The sequence below is a fragment of the Lacerta agilis genome, chromosome 4 (genome assembly GCF_009819535.1).
Source record: "Lacerta agilis isolate rLacAgi1 chromosome 4, rLacAgi1.pri, whole genome shotgun sequence".
NCBI classification, from domain to species: Eukaryota; Metazoa; Chordata; class Lepidosauria; order Squamata; family Lacertidae; genus Lacerta; species Lacerta agilis.
This window is the reverse complement of record NC_046315.1, coordinates 73180537-73201459: the sequence shown is the minus strand read 5'-3', so window position 1 is coordinate 73201459 and position 20923 is coordinate 73180537. Positions and strand designations below refer to the sequence as shown.

Below are 20923 nucleotides of genomic sequence, written 5' to 3'. Positions count from 1 at the left end.
GTCGCTTTTGCGGGCTTATTTACAGCAAATCATATGCAGGATTCACTGTGGTTGGCTTTTTTAAACGACGCCTCCATGGCATTTGGTATTCCACGTGCTTCCAAAAGGTAGTGTTGGGTGAGGATGGAGAGGCCATGTATTTTGCTCTCCATTTTATAGTTCCTTGCTGGTGAATCAGGTGCCTGAGAGACTCCTGCAGCCGTTCGTAGTCCCCAATTTCCTCCATTTCCAGCAGAATCACTTTCACGTTATTTTGGATGAGGACATTGTAGAATGCGATCTGATGCTCGTATGCAAAATGTTCACTCTTGGCCAGCCATTCTGTTAGAAGGATTATCAGTCTTCTGCTCTTTCGCATTCTACTTTCAATTGCGCTAATAGCATCTGCCAATGTATAAAGTACTTAGTTAAGAAACAGCACAAGAGACCTTTCCAACCCCATGGTGCATGTTTCAGAAGGCTATTAAAAATCTCAGGCTCAGAAGATATCCACTACCAACACTGGCCACTGCATCTAAAGTAAAGAATTTCTTGTGACTCTTAGAGTCAGAGAGTTAGGAAGAGAAAGCTAGAGCGTCCTCATCAGATGTCTAGCTAGGCCTCTGCTTGAAGACCTCCAGAGCCTACCATGGACTATTGCCAGCGCAGCTTGAATCGAGTTTTGTCTATTAAGGAAGAGCCCCACCACAAGCAGGGCTTGCTTTCAGTGCTGCATTTAAATTCAGTGCCAATTGCAAGCCCTGCTTGCAGAGGAACAAATGGAACACACCCTAATGCTCCTTTGGTGCCGAAGATTACCAGTGTTGAAGCAATGATTCTTCAACATCAGCTTCATTGGACTGGTCATGTTGTGTGGATGCCAGATTATCGACTTCCGAAGAAACTACTCTATTCCAAACTTTAAAACCGAAAGTGTAATGCTAGTGGTCATCAAAAGAGGTTTAAAGACTCTCTCAAGGGAAATCTTTAAAAAAAGTAGTACAGTATAAACACTGACAATTGGGAAACACTGGCCTGCGAGTGCTCCAGTTGGAGAACAGCCTTTACCAAAGGTGTCATGGGCTTTGAAGACACTCAAACTCAGGACAAAAGGGAGAAATGCGCTTGGCAAACCCTCATCGTGATCAACTCCCGCCCGGAAACTAATGTCCCCACTGCAGAAGGATGTGTGGATCCAGAATTGGCTTCCACAGTCACTTACAGACTCACCGTGTTTATGGAAGACAATCTTACCTGGCTACAGGTGATCGACAAAGAAGAAGAGAGTTAGATGGCTGTGGCTGGGGGCCGAGGAAAGGGGAATGCCAAACAATCAGGCCTTATTTGACCTGTGAGCTAGAGGTTCCCCAGACCTGTTCTAGATTATATTTTATTTCAGCTCCCATCATATCTGACCATGAATCAGGCTGGCCCTGTGTAGGGCCGCAGGTTCCATATCCATGACCTACCACCCTGGAGCTCTGTGTTGACTAGCCTTTATTCTCAGGCTAGTAGTGGTATGTAGCTGAGATCATGGCAGTACAATTTGTAATTCACAGCTTCTTCATTGCACATCAGCTTACCTTCTCCAGGCAACACGTCTCTCCCATAAATGCACAATCTATACCCGCATTGTTTTTCTAAAACCTCCGGTAGAATCTGATGAACGAAAGAGCCCATAAAATTATTTTCATAAGTGTCATTTATGGGATAGATAACATATGCATCATGTACTTTCCCATCTGCGAAATAAAACAAGAAATAGGTGGAAAGCTGAAGTATGAATTTTAGAAAGCTGTTATTTTGAAGTTAGAAATTCATTCGGTTGTACAGGTTAAACAGCCGGATTACATATTATTAGCACGCCTGTTTGTAAATCATTTACCATATACGCAGCATGCTTAGCACAATTTTTAGAATGTACAAGCGTGAAAAGAACACGGATAGACTTGAAATTATTCAGCCCATTGAATGTGAATAAAGTTGCATGCACCATAGCATTAATTGTGCATATTAGTTATACTATTTAGGATTATTATATCAAATTAGTAAAGCTAAAGAGGGGAAATTAATTCCAAGAACTTGAAAGCACAGTCCTTAGTAGGGGCGGATCTACTAGGAAATGAATGAAGCTTAAGCTTCAGGGCCCCTAATCCCAGAGGGGCCCCAGAAGCAAATTCAGTCCACATTGCTTAAAATCTTTAGGTCTAGTAGACCCAATTTGAGTTGCACAACTCAAATTGATTGATTTTTTTTGTATATGTTTCAACAATCCCAGAGTTTGAGAGTGAGTTGCACAGATGTTGTAAAGGTGGAATTCTGGGTGGTGCACATGATTCTCCCCACCCCTTTTGATCTTCACAAGAAACCTACAAGGCAGGTTCTGCTGAGAGACAGTGACTGGCCCCAGGTGAGTTTCATGGCTCAGTGGGAATTGAAACTCTGGTCTTCCAGGTCATAGTCCATTGCACCACACAATCCAAAATTCAAGGGAAGCAACTGGCAAGTGATAAAATCAACATGTCATGTGCCTTCTGGATCAACTTGATCCAATTTAAGCCACTCCTGGTACTGCTGTCAAAACAGAGTTAGTCCATCCTTTCCCACCCACTCTAGCTTTTCATTGCTTTGCTCCCTGAAAGCAAATTTGCATTCCTTTTGTTTAATAATAACAATGATTTTTTTATTTACATCAATCCTGAAAAGCTTCCCTAAACAGGGTTGCCTTCGGATGTCTTCTAAAAGTCAGGTAGTTGTTTATTTCCTTGACATCTGAAGGGAGGCCATTCCACAGAGAGGGTGCCACTACCAAGAAGGCCCTTGTAGTGTGACATCCGCTCAGATCCATATAATCTTTTATCAAGTTGTAATTCACCATGGTGAACATCCAACTACATGAGGAGCCAGTCATCTGTAGATCATGGATAAGTTCTTGGCTCTGGGACATATCAGTGCCTTGCAACTGCTCATTACTGCTTGCACAAACTGTGCATTCATACTCACCATCCCTGGATTTATTGCAGTTAAATATCCTTCGGACGCATAAGACAATGTCAACACGAAAAACATGGTAAACCATCACCAAGATCATTGTAAGACCTACTAAAATAGCAAACGCCACAATCACGTAGGTGTTGCTATGACCTGGTGAAAAGAAAATATAGAAGATTACCAAGTATATAAATATATCGTGGGCTCTGTTTTCAATCACACAAAACAGCAGTGATAGTAGAAATGCTAGAGTAATAAGTCTGGAGTAGACTAACTGGGATGTCTTGTGTCACGAGAAGGAGGGTAAGAGCTGCAGCTCAGAGCCAGCTCACATGCTTTGCTGGGAAAGTCCTTCTCTAAAACTTGGAGAGGTGTTGCTCTGCCGTGCAGACAATACTAGAGGGACTTAGTATAAAGGAACTTCCTGTGATGACCTCACTAAAATTAAACCCCAGGCCACCACTTCCCAGAATTAGTCCTTCCTCTGTTGCATTATTGCTAGTCTCAGTTCCTGTCACTGGGGTTTTGTAGATTCAGATTTCTTTTTTCAGCAGACTTTTGCATTCTAATCTACATTTGATCAAATTCTTCATGGATTCCTCTGATGGATGCTTGCGCAAAATCCGTAACTGCCTTAGTCAGAACTTTCTTAGCCATTTTGTATTGGCCCTCAAAGCAGCCAAGGTGTATTGATTTGTGTACGTAGTAATTGTTAGACGTTATCAAATGGGGGTCTGAGTTCTGTGGCAACTTGCTGGAAGACATTTGGCAATGTAGTTCTGGACTCCTTAACCGAACCACGGCAGGTCTGTGCTTGTGTAATAAATAACTATTAAAACTGGAGAGAATCCATTGGTCAAGATGGCATTCTAAGTGTTTCTTATCAGTTAAAAACACCGAGCCGAAACAGCTGCTCTTCCAGTGCCTGTTCTCCAATTAAAAAATATGACTGTTAAGCCCACACAGAAGAAAAACATATACAGGTATGCTCCTTGCCTGTACATAGCAATTAACATTAACTGTTGAGCCAACTGACTTTAAAACTATTCAGAAAAAAACAAACAAATTAAAACTAGAACAGACTGTGCAGCTCCAAGACAAGCAGCCTTACTTATCACCATCTTCACCTAAAACTCCAGCCTATGGTGAAGATTTACCTCTTTGCCCTGAATTTTGACACTTGAGATACATATTTTCAGGTTACTTTGTTATTGTGACGGTAATTGGTGTGAAACTGTTACAAAACGTGTTCTTAAATTGCTGTAACCCTGGGACCTTATGATGAAAGGCAGGTAGGAAATCGTATTTATATATATATAAAAACAAATAATCTGTGGGTCCAAAAGCACTATTGCGGCAGGGAGACATCTTTGCCTGGTGCCTCAGAGCTGACACTGGCAAAGAAGGAGCAGGTTAAACCTCCTTAGGAAGGAAGTTCAATAACTCTGGCACCACTGCCCAAAAGATGGTAGACAACTCAAAACAGAGCTTCTGAGAAAGATCTTCTAAGTACGGGCTGGGTAGGGTCATATTGGACTGCTGAATGGTTGTTTCATACAGTGGTTGCTCCAGAAAACACATCACGCTAGTGCTTCTGTGTCTTCACTGCTAGTTCTCTATTGTCTCTTAAGAGAAATTCAAAGATTTAATAATAAATCTCTGAATGGATCGAACCTTCAAGTCTCAAAGGCCATTTTGGGACAAGGCCAGTCATTTAATTTTTTGTGGTGACTGGGATTCTTAGCATCTCTACAGTCAATAACGGAACTCCTACTAATCTAGCCTATGCGAGAAGCCTAAGGGTAGAGAGAATAGATTTGCATCCTTAGATCAGCAGTACAGTGGTATCTCGGTTTTCGAACATAATCCGTTCCAGAAGTCTGTTCGAGTACCGAAATGTTCAGAAAGCGGGAGCCTCAAAACGCAAGCCTCAATACGGAAAAGTCAAAACAGAAGCTGCGTTTCCCGTTCAGCTTCAGAGGCACGTTCAAAAACCGATGCACTTACATCCGGGTTGTTGGCGTTCGAGTTCCGAAATGTTCGGCTATGGAGGCATTTGAAAACTGAGGTACCACTGTACCTAAGGGGTTTTCTCATCAGTTGGGAGACAATGTGAGATCTGTATGTCTTCTCCTGGTGGCAAGGAGAACTTGAAGAGCATGATTTTGATCAGACAAACAGCAAGGAGGAAAAGGGTGCCCCTTAGATTGAACCCCCACCATTCCTGACTACTGGCCATGCTGATGTCCCACTCAATTAGCATTAAAGGATTTGAAGATACTGCAAAAGTGGTGGCTTACCCTGGTAAACTTACATACATTCATAGGAATGTTTCAGCAACTTGTTGGAGGGGGTGTAGTGATAGGAGTAACTATAAACATATGTGCAGGAGATGTGTGCCAATGTATCAGTGCTCTGGCATCAAGTTTTCATTGAAATGGGTAAAATTACTCAACCATCCCTTAGGAAGACCACAGAGCTTGCTCTACTAAATTGATTTTCAGCTGATAATATGGATTTGATAGACAAACCCCAGATACTTATAGGTAGCTTGCACATGTGACAATTGCCACTTTTTGGAATGATCTTAAAGCAGGCATGGCGAAACTTGGCCCTCCAGTTCTTTTGGGACTACAATTCCCATCATCCCTGACCACTGGTCCTGTTAGCTAGGGATGATAGGAGTTGTAGCCCCAAAACAGCTGGAGGGCCAACTTTGGCCATGCCTGTCTTAAAGGAACTAATTTAATAGTGTGGCATAAAAGGGTTTGGCAGATAGCCCTAGTACAGAGACTTGCATGTAAACTAAGTCTAGCTAGAGGAAATGAACCAAGAGACAAATTTGCAAGAGACTGGTGGAGATTTATTGCTTATAATATATTCCAGACAAAAAAAAGAAGGTCCTTGGATATACTCCAATAAATGGATTTATTAAATGAATCTCGCAAATGAGCATCACATGTTGTTTAAAAATTGGCAGAGCCTTGCCCTGCTCAGATTTTTTTTTTCTTGCTGGTTACGATCCTGATGAGATCCAGTGGCTTTGAGGCTATGGCAGGTAAAATCAGCAGGGCTCCGTGAATCATCCCCAGGAAATGATGGTCAGGATCTCAGCAAATGATTGGAAAATGGGGTTGGCACTGTATACAAGACACAGATGGTCATATATACGGCAACATTCCCTATTTACCAGGGATCATTTCTATCAGGGTCAGTGGAGGGTTCATCTGTAAAACACTGCCCTATTGAGCCTTTTACAAACTGCGCTGGTTTGCACACATGTCTATTAGAGTTGCCATTCCTGAAGCCCCTCCCCAGCTCTTTAGTCCAAGGGTGAGGAACCGCTTTTCAGCCCAAAAGGCCCCATGGTCTGGTGGGCAAGCTTTCAGGGGCTGCGTGCCAGTAGTGGGTGGGTCCAAAGGCCAAAGGTGGGTGGAGCAATGGAACTGCACCGTCTATTGTACATTCCAGCAATGCAAAACCAGAAGCTCACACTCACACTGCTGCTACCAGGGCCAACCCACACATTAGCCTTGCTGAGGCAGTCGCCTCAGGTGGCAATCTTGGGACAGCTGGGAGGAGCAGCAGATCTGGAAAGGGAGAGATGATCTCACACACCTTTGCCACTCCTCCTTCAACCCAACATTAACTCTGTGTGGGTGTGGGTGTAAATTTTTATATAATGAGAGATAGAGATAGAGATAGAGATAGAGATAGAGATAGAGATAGAGATAGAGATAGACAGTGCTTTTTTCTGGGGTTACGCAGGGGTACGCATACCCCTAAACATTTTGTGAATCTGAGTTTGTCCTCATTGAGGGGCAGTATTTCAATATGAGTAGGAAAATGAGAGTACCCCTAAATATTTTTTTTGGGGGGGGGGAGAAGCACTGGACATAGATATAGATAATTTTACTAATATATTATTAAAATATTTGTTTGTTTGTTTGTTTGTTTGTTTAAAAGTATCCTTCTCTCTCCTCCATCTTCCCAGCTTTGGTGGAAGAAGATATCTGTGCATGTGCAGAGTGCGAGAGGAGGATGTGAGAGGAGGGTGTGTGTGATCGCAGGTGTTTCCTGGCAGGGGGACTTAGCTCCAGTGCCAGTCTTTTTTGGCCCCACACAGCCCATTGCTTTTCGTTTCATTTTCCTCCAGGGGGAGCTGGTGAGAAACCCCAGCTTGCGGCAGCACTAGCTCGGTCCCAGCCCAGGCTTCCTCAAACTCGGCCCTCCAGATGTTTTTGGCCTACAACTCCCATGATCCCTAGCTAGCAGAACCAGTGGTCAGGGATGATGGGAATTGTAGTCTCAAAACATCTGGAGGGCCGAGTTTGAGGAAGCCTGTGACCTAGCCTGTCCTCCCCAGTTGGGTGAGCTTAGCTGCGGCAATGACCTCCGCCTCCTGGCACTCTTTCCGGCTTCTGCATGGAAGCCACCATGAGAAGGAAGAGGAGGCAGGGTGTGTGGTCCACAGCTGCCACCCTTACTGCTGCCCTTGGCCACCAGCCTGGCTGCACAGTGACACCACAGTGTCACCCCCCGCCAGGGGGCTTGCTTGCCACTGATGCCGCTCATTGCTGGTGGGGCTACAGAGATGGCAGAAGGTAAAGGAGGGGAGCAACTCTTCCTTGTATATTTAAAACGCACCCTTCACAAACTAGAGTTCCCAGGCCAAAGAGGGCTGCATGTTCTGATTCGCTTCAGGTGTCAACATGTCCTGAGCTGCCCCAGTGACTGCGCACACATATACCCCCCGTACCCTGGCAAACAAGTGACATAGGCCTTGTTCCAGCCAGTTAGAGGCACTTGAGGAAGGCCAAGAGCAGGGATGGTGAGAGAGTTCTGGTGGGAGAGTTCCGAGGGAAAGATAGGAACAACGTCATTCTTACACTTTGAGATTTCACAGTTGCTGAACAAAGAGAGGATTAAAATTCTTCTCACCTTCACCTGCCCCTTTGGGCACCAGTGTCACTTCTGTTGTTTCGTACTCCAGATCATTGGCCACAACACATCTAAAGGTTAAGCTGAGGTCTTCTTCCCTCACTTCTGTGATGCTTAATTCAGCCTCTGCAAACTGTCCTTCGCCAGGTACCATATACCTAGTAGAATTAAGATGTTATCGTTTAATGTGCATTTTTGTAAACTACTCTAGAAATTCTGGCAACATAAAAAAAATAGCTAATTAAATTATTTCTCCCCTCCCCCACCTCCTAACAATGGACATCTTTTTACTTACGATTTATTGGATTTAACAAAGCGGTTTGAATCGTCTGCTTCATCGAATTCCCAAGAGCTTATGGCTATGCCTTGCTTTCCGTGGCCCAGCCATGCCTTACATAAAAGTTGTGCAGGAGAACCTAGAAGGACGAATCCATACATCAGCAGCATAAAATTAGACCCCCAGGTCATCCAATGAAACCAAATGGATAGAGATTTAGGACAGACAAACAAAAATAAACAGCTGAAGAAATAGTATCGTTACCAATCTCTGCTTCTATAACATCACCATCCTTTGGATATAAAACTTTAGGAGATGTCAGTAAAAAGGAATCTGTGGAATTGGGGGGGGGGGCAAGAGACAGAGATAGAAAACTTTAGATTAATGTTTAAGCTGTAATTTCACAATTTAGAATTATAGCTTATATCCATAATATTCGCCAAGATATTTTAAATACGGCATCACTTAGATTACTTCAATGTACTATCAGAAGAGTAATCCCTATTGCTTATTTAAAAAAAAACCCAAAACAACTCAACCCCACAAATATAAATTAGGATTACTTCTGAGTTCAACTCTAGTAGAATTCAGAATTCTATTAGAACTCTAGTAGAATGAACTTTGGACCAGAACATTCAGAGATTACAGGGAAGACTTTCCAAAGCCATTTTGGGACAAAATTGTAGCAAGGTAAAGGTAAAGAGTAAAAGACCCCTGGGCGGTTAAGTCCAGTTGAATTTGACTATGGGGTGCGGTGCTCATCTCACTTTCAGTCTGAGGGAGCCTGTCCACAGACAGCTTTCCAGGTCATGTGGCCAGCATGACTGAACTGCTTCTGGAGCAATGGAACACAAGTGACATAAGCCAGAGTGCATGGAAATGTCATTTACCTTCCTGCTGCAGCGGTAACTATTTATCTACTTGTGCTGGTGTGCTTTCAAACTGGTAGGTTGGCAGGAGCTGGGACAGAGCAACGGGAGCTCACCCCATCGCACAGATTCAGAATGCCAACCTTACGATTGGCAAGCCCAAGAGGCTCAGTGGGCTCAGGTGGCGCTGTGGTCTAAACAAAATTGTAGCAGCGGAAGAGTTAAACCTCCCTTCTCAAGAACTTCAGACCCAGTCAGAAAACCCCTCTGCTTCTGGCTGCTTCTATGGCACTCCCATTTATGAGAGCGCTGTCCACATAAGCTAATCAATTTACACAGCAAACACAGTTGCAACCCGGGCTCTTTTTTTCAGGCGGAACTCAGTTCCGGCCCCTCTCAGGTGGGTACCACTGCCATTATAAGAGAACAAGGGAGGCATTCGTGGTGAGTTCCGGCACATTTCCCCCCTAGAAAAATAGCACTGGTTTCTGTCAGACAGAAATATAGAACAGCATCATACCAGAAAGACTGGCTCATCATTTAATACCACTTCAACACCAGTACTGTACGTGCTAATAAAAGAACCACACTATCTTTTTAGGAACCAAAGCAACCGTGGTACGTACAAACACACTATGAAATGTTTGTTTGTTTGTTTATCAAACTGGTTCATGCCCACTATCATCTTACCTGTAATTGTAAAAGGTGTTGTTGCAGTTACTGGAAATGCTCTTCCACCATGGTTGTATGTAAACTGGCAAGTATAGTATCCACTGTCACTTTCAATTGCATCGGAAATGTAAAGGACACCTTTAACCGCTTTGTACCTTGCTCCATGAAGGAGTTTACAGTCCTAAAAAAACAAAACACATACTCATTTTTCACCACTGTTTATTAAATATTATTACTACTACTACTTCTCCTCTAAATGTGAAATCCAGTGTTGCGTGCTGATAAGCACGGCCTTTTTTTCCAGCCGGAACTCTCCAGAACTCAGTCCCGGCACTTCTCAGTTGGGCACCATTGCTATTCTAAGAAAATGAGGGGAGTGTTCATGGGGGCATTTTGCCACTTCTCTTTCTAGAAAAAGAGCACTGCCAACAAGACTGAAGTCAGAACACAAAACTGAGACTCAAGAAGAAAGGATCAGCATGCTCAGAGGAGCTGAAGTTATCAGAAGTTCAAAATGCCTCTGCAAGTAAACTATCTGCATACTTGGAGCCGTGAGAAATTATAACCTTAAGGACATCTTACACCTTGACTGCTATAACCAGGGCCGGGTTTAGGTTTAATGAGGCCCTAAACTACTGAAGGTAATGGGGCCCTTTATATGTCCAGCTGTCCTTTGTCAACAACAAATTGTCGCTGTTTTTTGTGTTGAATATATGCTATAAGGTAATTTAATAAACACAAAACACTGTTGCTGCATGTAGGTTTTATTTTTATTCGTTTTTTATCTTATATTTTGGAAATGTACATGCAGGTTTTTTCCCCTTTAACTTTTTTTTGGGGGGGGCCCAAAGCAATAGCTTGTTTAGCTTATATGTCAATCCGGCACTGGCTATAGCTGAGGAATCCAACCAAATGATGCACAAATAAGTAACAGCAAACAATAAAACGATATTCTAACATTGTGTGCTGCTATGTGATACCATATTGCCAGCAGCTGTGTAGTTCCTTATTGGGAAGAAAGTCGGGATATGTATGAGGAATTAAATAACAATCTACCCATGAACAAGACCACTGCCATTTCCACAGCAGTGAAGGATGACAGAACTAGTGTGTGACCTCAGTGGTGGATGTTGGGGTCTCAAATTTAGCGACACTCCACCTCTTGTGCTCCACTGAAAATCACAGTTGCATCATCCATGGCAACATCCCTGAGGCTCTGAACCCGTTGCACTTCCCTAAATCCACCTCTGGGATACACCACACAGCTCACTCAATAATATGCTGGAGAGTCTCATGGTCGTGAATTATACCTGTCAAGCCAGCCTGGGCATGAATGCTGAAGTCCTCCAAAATTTCAATGCCAAGTCCTAAATTTCACCTGCACAGTCAGAAAGGGAGTGCGCAAGCCTAACGTCAGATTAATACATTCAAAAGTGTTTGTGTTCAACACTTACTTCCTGGCAGAGGAGATGGCATCTCAGCAGGTAATTGAGACTTTCCCTTCTCATGCTCTAGAGGAGGCTGGTGCTGCACAGAGAACCTTCAAGTCCAACACTGTCTCTCTAGATAGAACCATACAGCCAGATATCGATGACACATACCTTGAACCACTTCGTATCAGATGCGTTCTCATAGTCAATATAAGAAGGGCAGAATATTTTAGCAGATCCAGGGCTTCCAGTTGTTTCGAAATAAAGGGCATCTTCATAATAACAAGTGCCTTCTATATTTGGATTTATTATGACACTCATCGTTTTAGGAGCATACCTGTGAATGCAAAGCAACTCCCATATATTTTCTTAAGATATATTTTCTTACGCTACTTTAAATGAATTCAAATCTCCAGGGCCTGAGGAGCTGCATTCAAGGATACTAAAGGAGCTTGTGGTTGTAATTTCAGAGCCTTTGTCTATTATGTTTGAGAATTCTTGGAGAGCAGGTGAGGACTGGAGGTGGGCAAATGTTGCCCCCATCTTCAAAAAGGGGTAAAAGGAAGACCCAGGTAACTACTGACCAGTGAGCTTGACATAGATGCCAGGAAAGGTCCTTGAACAGATAATTCAACAGTCGGTCTGTGAGCATTTAGAAAAGAATGCTGTGATTACTCAGAAATAAGTCATGCCAATCTGGTTTCTTTTCTTTTTTTATGGTGGAACAGGGAAATGCTGTGGACATGATGTATATTGATTTCAGTAAGGGTTTTGGCAAAGTCCCCCATGATATTCTCACGAGGAAGCTGGTAAAATGTGGGTTGAATGTGGGTAACTGTTAGGTGGATTTGTAGCTGGTTGACTCACCGAGCCCAAAGAGTACTCATTAATGGTTCCTTGTCATCCTGGAAAAAAGTGACAAGTGAGTTGGGCCCATTCTGGGCCTGTTGTTCAACATCTTTATGAATGACTTGGATGAAGGAATTGCAGGGATGCTCATCAAATTTTCAGATAACACCAAAATGGGAGAGGTAGCTAATGTCACAGAAGACAGAATCAGAATTCAAAATGACCTCAAGAGGTTGGACAACTGGGTGCAAGCTAACAAAATGAATGATTCTGCACTGAGGCAGGAAGAACCAGATGCACAAATATAGGATGGGGAACATCTGGCTTACTAGCAGTATATGTGAAAAGGATCTAGGGGTCTTGGTAGACCACAAGCTTACATGAGTCAACAGTGTGATGCAGCAGCAAAAAAAAGCTTACGCTATTCTGGACTGCATCAACAGAAGTATAGTGTCCAGATCGAGGGAAGTAATAGTACTACTGTTTTCTGCCTTGGTCAGACCACACCTGGAATACTGTGTCCAGTTCTGGGCACCACAATTTAAAAAGGATTTTGACAAGCTGGAACATGTGCAGAGGAGAGCAACCAAGATGATCAAGGGTATGGTAACTAAGCCTGAGAAGGAACGCTTGAAGGAGCTGGTTATGTTTAGCCTAGAAAAGAGGAGACTGAAGGGAGATATGCTACCCATCTTCAAATATCTTAAGGGCTGTCACATGGAAGAGGAAGCATGCTTGGCTTCTTCTCTGGAGGGTAAGACTCGAAGCAATGGTTTCAAGTTACAAGAAAGGAGCTCCTGACTAAATATTCGGAACAGTGGAACAGACACCCATGAGAGCTGGTGGGAGTCCTTGGAGATTTTTCAGCAGAGGTTGGATGGCCATCTGTCATGGATGCTTTAGCTGAGATTCCTGCATTGCAGGGGCTTGGACTAGATGACCCTTGGGGCCCTTCCAATTTTATGATTCTATGATACACACTCACACAAAGCTTTTGCTCATTTTTTACTTACTCAGGATGGATGCATGTGTAATTTCCATTGTCCTCAATGGATGCAGGCAGAAACCAAAGCTCGTTCCCAGAAGCATGTATTCGGGCCCTTTTGTCTGTAGAGATGGTTTTATCACCACACTGCCAGACCGCAGTGTCACGCACAGGGCACTTTACAACAAAAGCCTCACCTGCTATTGTAAGCCCTGCAAACATACATATAGATTCAAAATTCCTTTGCAAAATATCAAGTGATTGGGGGGGGGGGGAGGCTTCAACAAAAAACATTCTGCATACCTACATCAGGAGAGATTTCCTAGCTTGTTTAATGCTGGTGGTAATGTCATACTAAAACCAGTAACTGTGTCTTGGAAATAAATGCACAACAACAACAACAACACTCATCTACATGTGCCCTCTTCTGGATTAGGAATTGCACTTTTGACATGGACATGATCCAGCTCATGAATCTCCCCACCATCCCAGTACAAAGTCCATCCCCATCAAAAGATCTATCAAAGCAGTTCAATGGAGCCCAAATAAACACAGTGACATACCAGTAGGTAGGCGTCCCTCTGCACTGGCTGAGTAGTCGTAGAACCTGGTTTTCACTATCAAATTGCAGTGCTCATGGAAACTGGATTGGGGTGTTTACGTATATTTTAAGGAAATTTTTCAATAGTAACGGTGTCAAGCCAGCACCGGAGGAGGAAAAAACTTAAGCAGAGTTCCCAAAAAATAGACCAGCGACAATTGTACTTCATCCAGCAGAGCTCTACTGATACTGAAACCAGGCATGGCCAAACTTGGCCCTCGAGCTGTTTTGGGACTACAGTTCCCATAATCCCTGACCACTGGTCCTGTTAGCTAGGGATGATGGGAGTTGTAGTCCCAAAACAGCTAGAGGGCCAAGTTTGGCTATGCCTGGATACAGAATGCTCACAAATCCAATACAATCAGAATTGGCACAGTCCATAAAAAAAATCCAGTTACAGCGCTTAAAATAAAACTTATAAACTTAGAATAAGACTAAACCGTAGCACTAAGCATACAGAACAGAACATCAAAACAAAGAAGGATAAAGCAAGACTCCTCCTTGCCTTACTATAATAGTCAGCATAACCTTGACAGGAACATAACAGAACCAGTTTAATCCAGCTGTACACAGAATCCCAGAGAAATAACCCAAACCTTATTCCTGTTTCTCTCACATAGAAATAAACCCTTCCAGAACCCTCTTGAACTAAGCAGAACAGCAAATATCTCTACACATCAGATTAATACTTTCTGCACTAAGAAATGAAAACTGGCAAATAGATGTCTAGATAATTCTAGTTTAGACGCACAACTGTGACCAGCAGCTCATTCATTCAACAGAATGAATCAATCATATTCAAGGTATTTCTGTGAGTAAAATCAGCGCAGAGTAAGACTTACAGTATTGTGGATTCCCAGCAATGGCAGAGAAAGCCATGAACAAGATGAAATACAAGAGAGCCATTGTGTTGCTAAATTGGGGGGGGGGGGGAACCCACTAAACGAAATAGAAAAAAAGAAAACCCTGTTATTTGACTCTTCAAAATTATCATCATACTGAAAGAGATATACATATTTTTTTCAATTGGAAAGACATTGTTTTGCAAAATTCCACCTGAACGACTTGTGCCTTGTTGTATTGAATACTTGCACAGCATTTCTGTTTCAGTCCATTGCTCAGAGACTGATATTCAACACAGCAAGTAAAAAAGGCAGCTCCATAACATTTCTTTCAAAGTAGCACTTTTATCTTCTTTGGGGAAATCCCCTGCCACCTTCCGTTTTATGAAATAAGTTAAAGTATCTGATTGTGAACTGCTTAGTAGCTGATAGACCGGACGTTCCAATATTCAGAATCATGATTCAGATATTAATATAGGATCTGGCTGTAAGGAAATAACATCCAGAGCTGACACTGTCCTATCTAGAACTCAGTACACAGTCACTGGCTGCATACACACCCCACATTTAAGGAGGCACATTCCCCCCCCCCAAGAACCCTGGGAACTGTTGCTTACCCCTCAGAGTGCACCCCTTACAAACTACAGTTCCCAGGACTGTTTAAGTGGGGGGTGTATACAACCATTTACTATTGCAATGCTACTGTCCATGGTGCCACAACAGAAATGGAAGTTGTGCAGCCATCAGCCAACTGTTGAAGTAAGCCACCTTCATTAATTCATTTTATTTGTATAATTCATTCATTTTATTTGTATGTTGCTTTCTCTCTCTCTCTCACACACACACACACACACACACGCACACGCACACACACACACACAATCATGCTCCAAGCAGCTTACAAACCAAGAAACATTACAAAACAATTTCATAACAACATAGCAAAGCAAAAATACTATCAGTATACAACAAGATTATGTAATGATCTTGCGCAAGCATTTCCGAGCGCAAGGATTATTTCAATGCATTTCTTTATTTGTGAATTTACGACAAAGTATAACAAGGCAGAATACAACATATCCTAATTAATTATATTATTATTATTATTATTATTATTATTATTATTAGTGCATGTGACCCACCCGGCTGAAGAGTGCGAAATGGAGAAACTCGGCAGGTTCCCTGTCCTCCCCTGTTCCTCTTCCTTTCACTAAGATGCTTAGCTGATCCAAAACGCTCAAGGGTTTTCATTATATCTATAGCTGAGGCTCCTCCTTCTGTGTGGTTTGTGAACTTAACAGCTATCACATGAAATGCTGTGCAGATAAGGATTTTGATGAGTAAGCCACCTCCTCAAATTGCAAAATTATTTCCTGAACTGATATTGTTACAAAGGTTCTGTGCTTTCCTATCTCTCAGCAGAGCAGTGGCAAGAGTCCAGGGGGTTCCAGGCACTCACCCAGGGTCTGTGCTCCTTTGGAGAATTGAGACATGACAGAGACAGTCGTAGATTTAAGAAATACGGTTTAATCACCTATTGACACCTTCAGTCTACAAGGAGGGAGTCCAGATCTTACAGCACGGTCATTTCAAGAGAGGATTGTCCCTCACAGCAGTGTAGCCATGGAGTCCAAGGCATCTCTCCCAGCCAGCCTTCCCAACATGGATCCCAGACTCTGTTTCTCCTTCTCCTTCCCAGAATCCCTTGCTACCAGACTCCTTTTTCCTGTCACCTCAACACACAACCCATCACCTTGGCAAAGAATTGCTCTCAGGTGGCCCATCAACACTTTTTGTCATGTTAACAGATTTGTTCTTCACTAGGCCAGCCAGGGATTCCTTGTCTGGCACAGTTCTGCAGCTAGTACTTTAATCCATATCCAAATTGATCAAAAAGCCAACCATTTATTAATTTATAGGGTTTAGGGGCATCCTCCCCCAAACCTATAACAACTTGTTAGTGCTTAAACAAAGTAATGATACAAAGTCCTGTGCAAAATGCCTACTGTCCAATAGCTGTAGCCACCTAACAATAACACCTGAGCCTAGCAGCTGGCACCCACGTTCCTGAATAAAGGAACAAGCAGGATTCTTCCTCATCCTGCTGTTTTCAGGGCCTGGCCACAGACACACAACAGGCGTTAAAAGAATGTGCAAAGGCAGTCATGTGGCTGTTATAAGAATTCTAAGGTCTCAAATATAGAATAAATGTTGATAATTGCACAAGGTGAACATAAATACAGTGGTACCTTGGTTCTCGGATGTCTCCGTTGATGAACGTTTCGGAACTTAAATACCGAAAACCCAGAATGACCGCTCCCCACATCAAATGGGGGGCGTCTTTTGTGTGGTTGCGCGCAGCCCCCCAGATCCCAGTGCGGCTCCTGGTTGTTTGGGCTGGCTTCATCCTCCCCAGGCTGAATTCCTGGAGGTCTCCGCCTACCTCAGCCAATCGCCCAATACTGCCTGGGGAGGCGTTGCCAGAGGATTGGCCAGGTAAAGGGAGGGACCGCCCTGCCCACACAACAGAAGGTGAATCTTACCTGCGAAACAGCAGTCGGCTCCAGAGCTTCTCCCACCCTCCCCTCCCTCAGTTAAGTCTTCTTTTGCAGGTTAACCTCTTCTCCACAGGTACGCAGGCGCTGCTACGTCAGGGTCACTGTTGAAGGGCCAGAAAGGAATTTTCCTGCATTGGCAGGTTTTGCCTTTCCCATAGCAAAATGTCACAACTTTAGAGGTTTCAGGCTTTGGGCGGAATCCTTTAGTCTATCTTCCTAAATGGGGGGGGAGCATGAAGCGGTGACCCACACCCCCCTTGCGGCAGTGATCCCAGAGTTCCCCGTTAAAGGGGTTGTTTTGAGGGGAGGCATTGGCCATACACCGAGAGGTTGTCATTGCTCTCCCCTCAAACGGTGGCAAAACGGGCGTTGGGCACTCTGCCAAACAAAGAAATAAGAACCATCAAGAATGTGTTTATAGGCACTTTTTTGCAGACACTCACCCAGTCAAAGTCCCTATCTGAGAGCAGCAGTACAATCTCCATCTCATCAGGATAAAATACAAATGTCGAACCACAGCACTATCGTGCATTTCAGAAAAAGATATAAGCAGATATAAGCAACTAAGTATTCAAATTTACAACTATTTTTACTGGAAGGAAACCAGCACCGACAGATAACTGATCAGATAATGGAAAACAGCAACTAGTTAAAATATTGTCGTACACCACCCCAATCTCTGAGGGCTGCAAGATTCCAGGGGTCCCAGGTGCTTCCCCAGAGTTTGTGTTTCCTTCAGAATGAGGGGCAGTGGAGAGTGTTAGGATTCTTGCTCCGTGCTTGCAGTTATGGGATTGTTGTCTATCACATGACGGTGTATGTTTTCATTCCACAGTGTGGGAAGTGATGGAGACAGGATGTTTTGGTATTACTGTATTCCGTGATGTAGGACTATTGTCCTTTGTTTCTTTCTCTTTGCTGTCTGATGAGAAAGAGGAAGGAGCTAAGTCAGAATGCTCCGAGTGTATTATATGTAAATAAAGTAGATTAGCCAAAATGCTGAGCTATTGAGTTTGTTACATGAACTGCCAATACTCTGCAGGTTCCGTAAGTGTGCTGATGCCTCTTGGTATCAGTAGCTGTGATGTTCGGGCTGGAGGAAGCTTTTGAAGCTCCTGAACGAACGGCCAAGAGGGAGAGAACATGCCAGTAGGGCATGTGTCTCTGCCGGGGTTCTACTTGCAAGTAGGACGACCCTACTCTTTATGAGATATGGTTTGTTTACACATATATACAACCTCAGCCTACAATGGGGGGGGCATCAAAGCATTAACACCTCAAGAGGGTTTTGCTTCCCCCATAGCCACAGCCTTGGATGCAAGCAGAAATCAGGCATGTCTCTCCTTCAGAGGCATCAGCCTGTTTCTTCCTCCAGCTTCTAGCTTACACACAAACAACTCAGCCTTTCTTTCTTTCTTTCTTTCTTTCTTTCTTTCTTTCTTTCTTTCTCTCTCTCTTTCTCTCTTTCTCTCTCTCTCTCCTCTTTATTTCTATTGTCCCTTTCTTTTCTTACTCTGTTTTTCTCCTTTGCTTTGTATCTTTTGTAGCTTCAATTCTCCTGTATTATGGAAAAATCTCAATTAAAAAATCTTATTTATTTATTTAAAAAATTAACACTTGCTGGATCCAGAAATTATAAGGGTCTTGGGTATACGGCCCATTCCCCACCAAACTACCGGTAATAACAATATGCCATGCAGAAATCCTCTTTTGAGAATAAGAGAAAAACATGCAAAGTTAAATACCGTACTGCTTTGTAGTTATAATTTAGGGCTAGAATCAGGATATTTTTGAAATGTGTATGAATGTAGTAATTCACTGTGTGCTTTCAAAGAATGGGGGAAAGAACACCTATTAATAGCCATGACATCTGTTACAAAACGAGACATTGTGCAACATCAGCAGCCTCAAGGGAAATATCATTGTACGCAGAACCTCCTCAGGAAGCTTCTGAACTTCTTAGAACTATCAAGTGTTTTTTCTTCTTCTGTTATTAGCAATTTCAGTTATTAAGCTGCATTTGGTAGCCAAACATTTGGTCAGTGCTTTTTTTCTTTTAAAAAAAATGTTTAGGGGTACTCTCATTTTAACTCAAGAAAACCACCATTTTATACAGTAAAGTAAATGGACAAAAGTACAAAGATTCACAAAATGTTGAGGGGTGTGCATACGCCTGCGTCCTCCCAGGAAAAAAAGCACTGCATTTGGTCATTGAGTATTCTGTGAGTGCATGCAGGGAGGAAAGCTTCTGCAGAACACCAGCAGAGAACTGAATGACAGGAGTCATTTCAACCAAAGCTGCATCTCATATCTTTTTAATACCAATATTATTTCATAGCTCCTTCCAAATCCTTCATGAAATGGGCAATCACTAGTTGCACTGCCGCTAAAAGAGAACTTCCCAGCACTTTACTTTTCAAATTCAAATTGCTATTCAAGAACATGTCTAATAAATCTAAATAATAATCCAGCTCTGAAGTTGAATATGTACTTATATTCTCAATTTCATGAATGACTTGTTTCTAGAAATACTGAAACTGTGGAAAAGAAAGGAAGGAAAAGAAATATCTAAGTTGGAACCTGATCGTGCTTTTGTGCATTGCAGCAAGTGAAGAGTGCAATGAATTCTTCTTGGGTACTACTAAAAGCTCTGCTGTTGGTACCTCAAATAACTCTTCTGGGTACTTCTAGGTCCCTAAAGCATCAAAGAAAGAGGTCTATTTTGATTAAAACAAGACTGGCACAGTGTGCTGGCTACGCCTGGTAAGAGATCTCTACAGCTGGTATAATACAGAGTAATTTATTAAATACATTAACAAGGATGTTTAAATGCCATTTCAAACTGCAAATGGAAACTTCAAGTACAAATTGTGCAACTACCGGTACTTTTATGTTAATGTTTTTGCTAGGCACAAGCAACTTCTTCCTATTTTCCTTCTTTCATGGTCCCCCAGAACACATGAGGGTAAGTGGAACCCCATATCATATAAATATTGAAGTGTGCTAATTTAAAGCAAAATGGCATAACTTTTTGGTCTGGGAATCACATTGCCAAGTGGTTAGCAAACAGAATGAATACACCCAAAGCGCTAGGAAAACACATCATGGTTTTCAATGTTGTGCCATGTAGATCCATTAGAGGAAAACACAGCGGCAACAGCAGAAACAGAATACCACCTTTATTAGGAACAACTAAAAACCACAAACCAGTGAGCTAGCTTCCTGTCACACTGTCACAGGCTGGATGTTAAGACCCTCCCATTTCTTTGCCTGATGATTGGATTTCCTAGTTAATTTGATGCTGTGACCATCTTCTGTGGCAACAAAGACAGCTGCTCCTAAAAGAAAACAGAGGGTTCCTCCAGACTGCTGTTTTATTGTGTGTGTATTCTGAAATATCTTCTTAACATTAGTGCATTAGTTGTAAATTTATTCTGCTTGTAGTTTGCTTTGCAATGCTTCCGCAATGGTACCGCGTTATTGCTGTCTATAGCACACAGTAAAACAGGGGGGAAACAAATTAGAACATTTATGGGATAAAACGGTGGGGTTTCAGCAGGAAGTTACAGGATATACACTGATAGGAAATGAAGCAGTGTGACCACTCCAAACTTTTGCAGGGACAAACAGTACTGAAAGCGGGACTGCTCCAAAAGCATCAGGAGCACAGATCATCATGAATGTGCAATTTAAATTTAAAAAAATGCTCGCTAAATAGCTGTCATGTAACACCCCTCCCCACAAAATTTGTGCAAACAAATCAGGATGAATGCTTAATGAACAGGTGACCTGGAAACCACCAAAATGAGACTCAGACAGCATGATTATGTAAAAATTGTGCAACAACCTTTATGAATCAAAGAGCATGACCTGCCTCATCATAGAAATGATGCTTTCCTGGGGGCACAAACACAAGATTTTCTCAACAT

The 20923-nt window shown here is 42.7% G+C and overlaps 1 protein-coding gene across 1 annotated transcript; it reads right to left on the bottom strand.

Annotated features, from left to right (window-relative positions):
• Positions 1 to 13224, bottom strand: IL1RL1 (interleukin 1 receptor like 1). Its single transcript, XM_033147632.1, has 9 exons — positions 13022 to 13224; positions 11331 to 11496; positions 9748 to 9910; positions 8453 to 8521; positions 8207 to 8327; positions 7912 to 8069; positions 2983 to 3123; positions 1563 to 1721; positions 1 to 384 (listed from the first exon to the last, which is right to left on the bottom strand). Exons 1-9 carry the CDS (start codon positions 13213 to 13215, stop codon positions 20 to 22), a joined length of 1536 nt encoding a protein of 511 aa, XP_033003523.1. The 5' UTR covers positions 13216 to 13224; the 3' UTR covers positions 1 to 19.
• Between the last annotated feature and the right edge of the window lie 7699 nt (positions 13225 to 20923).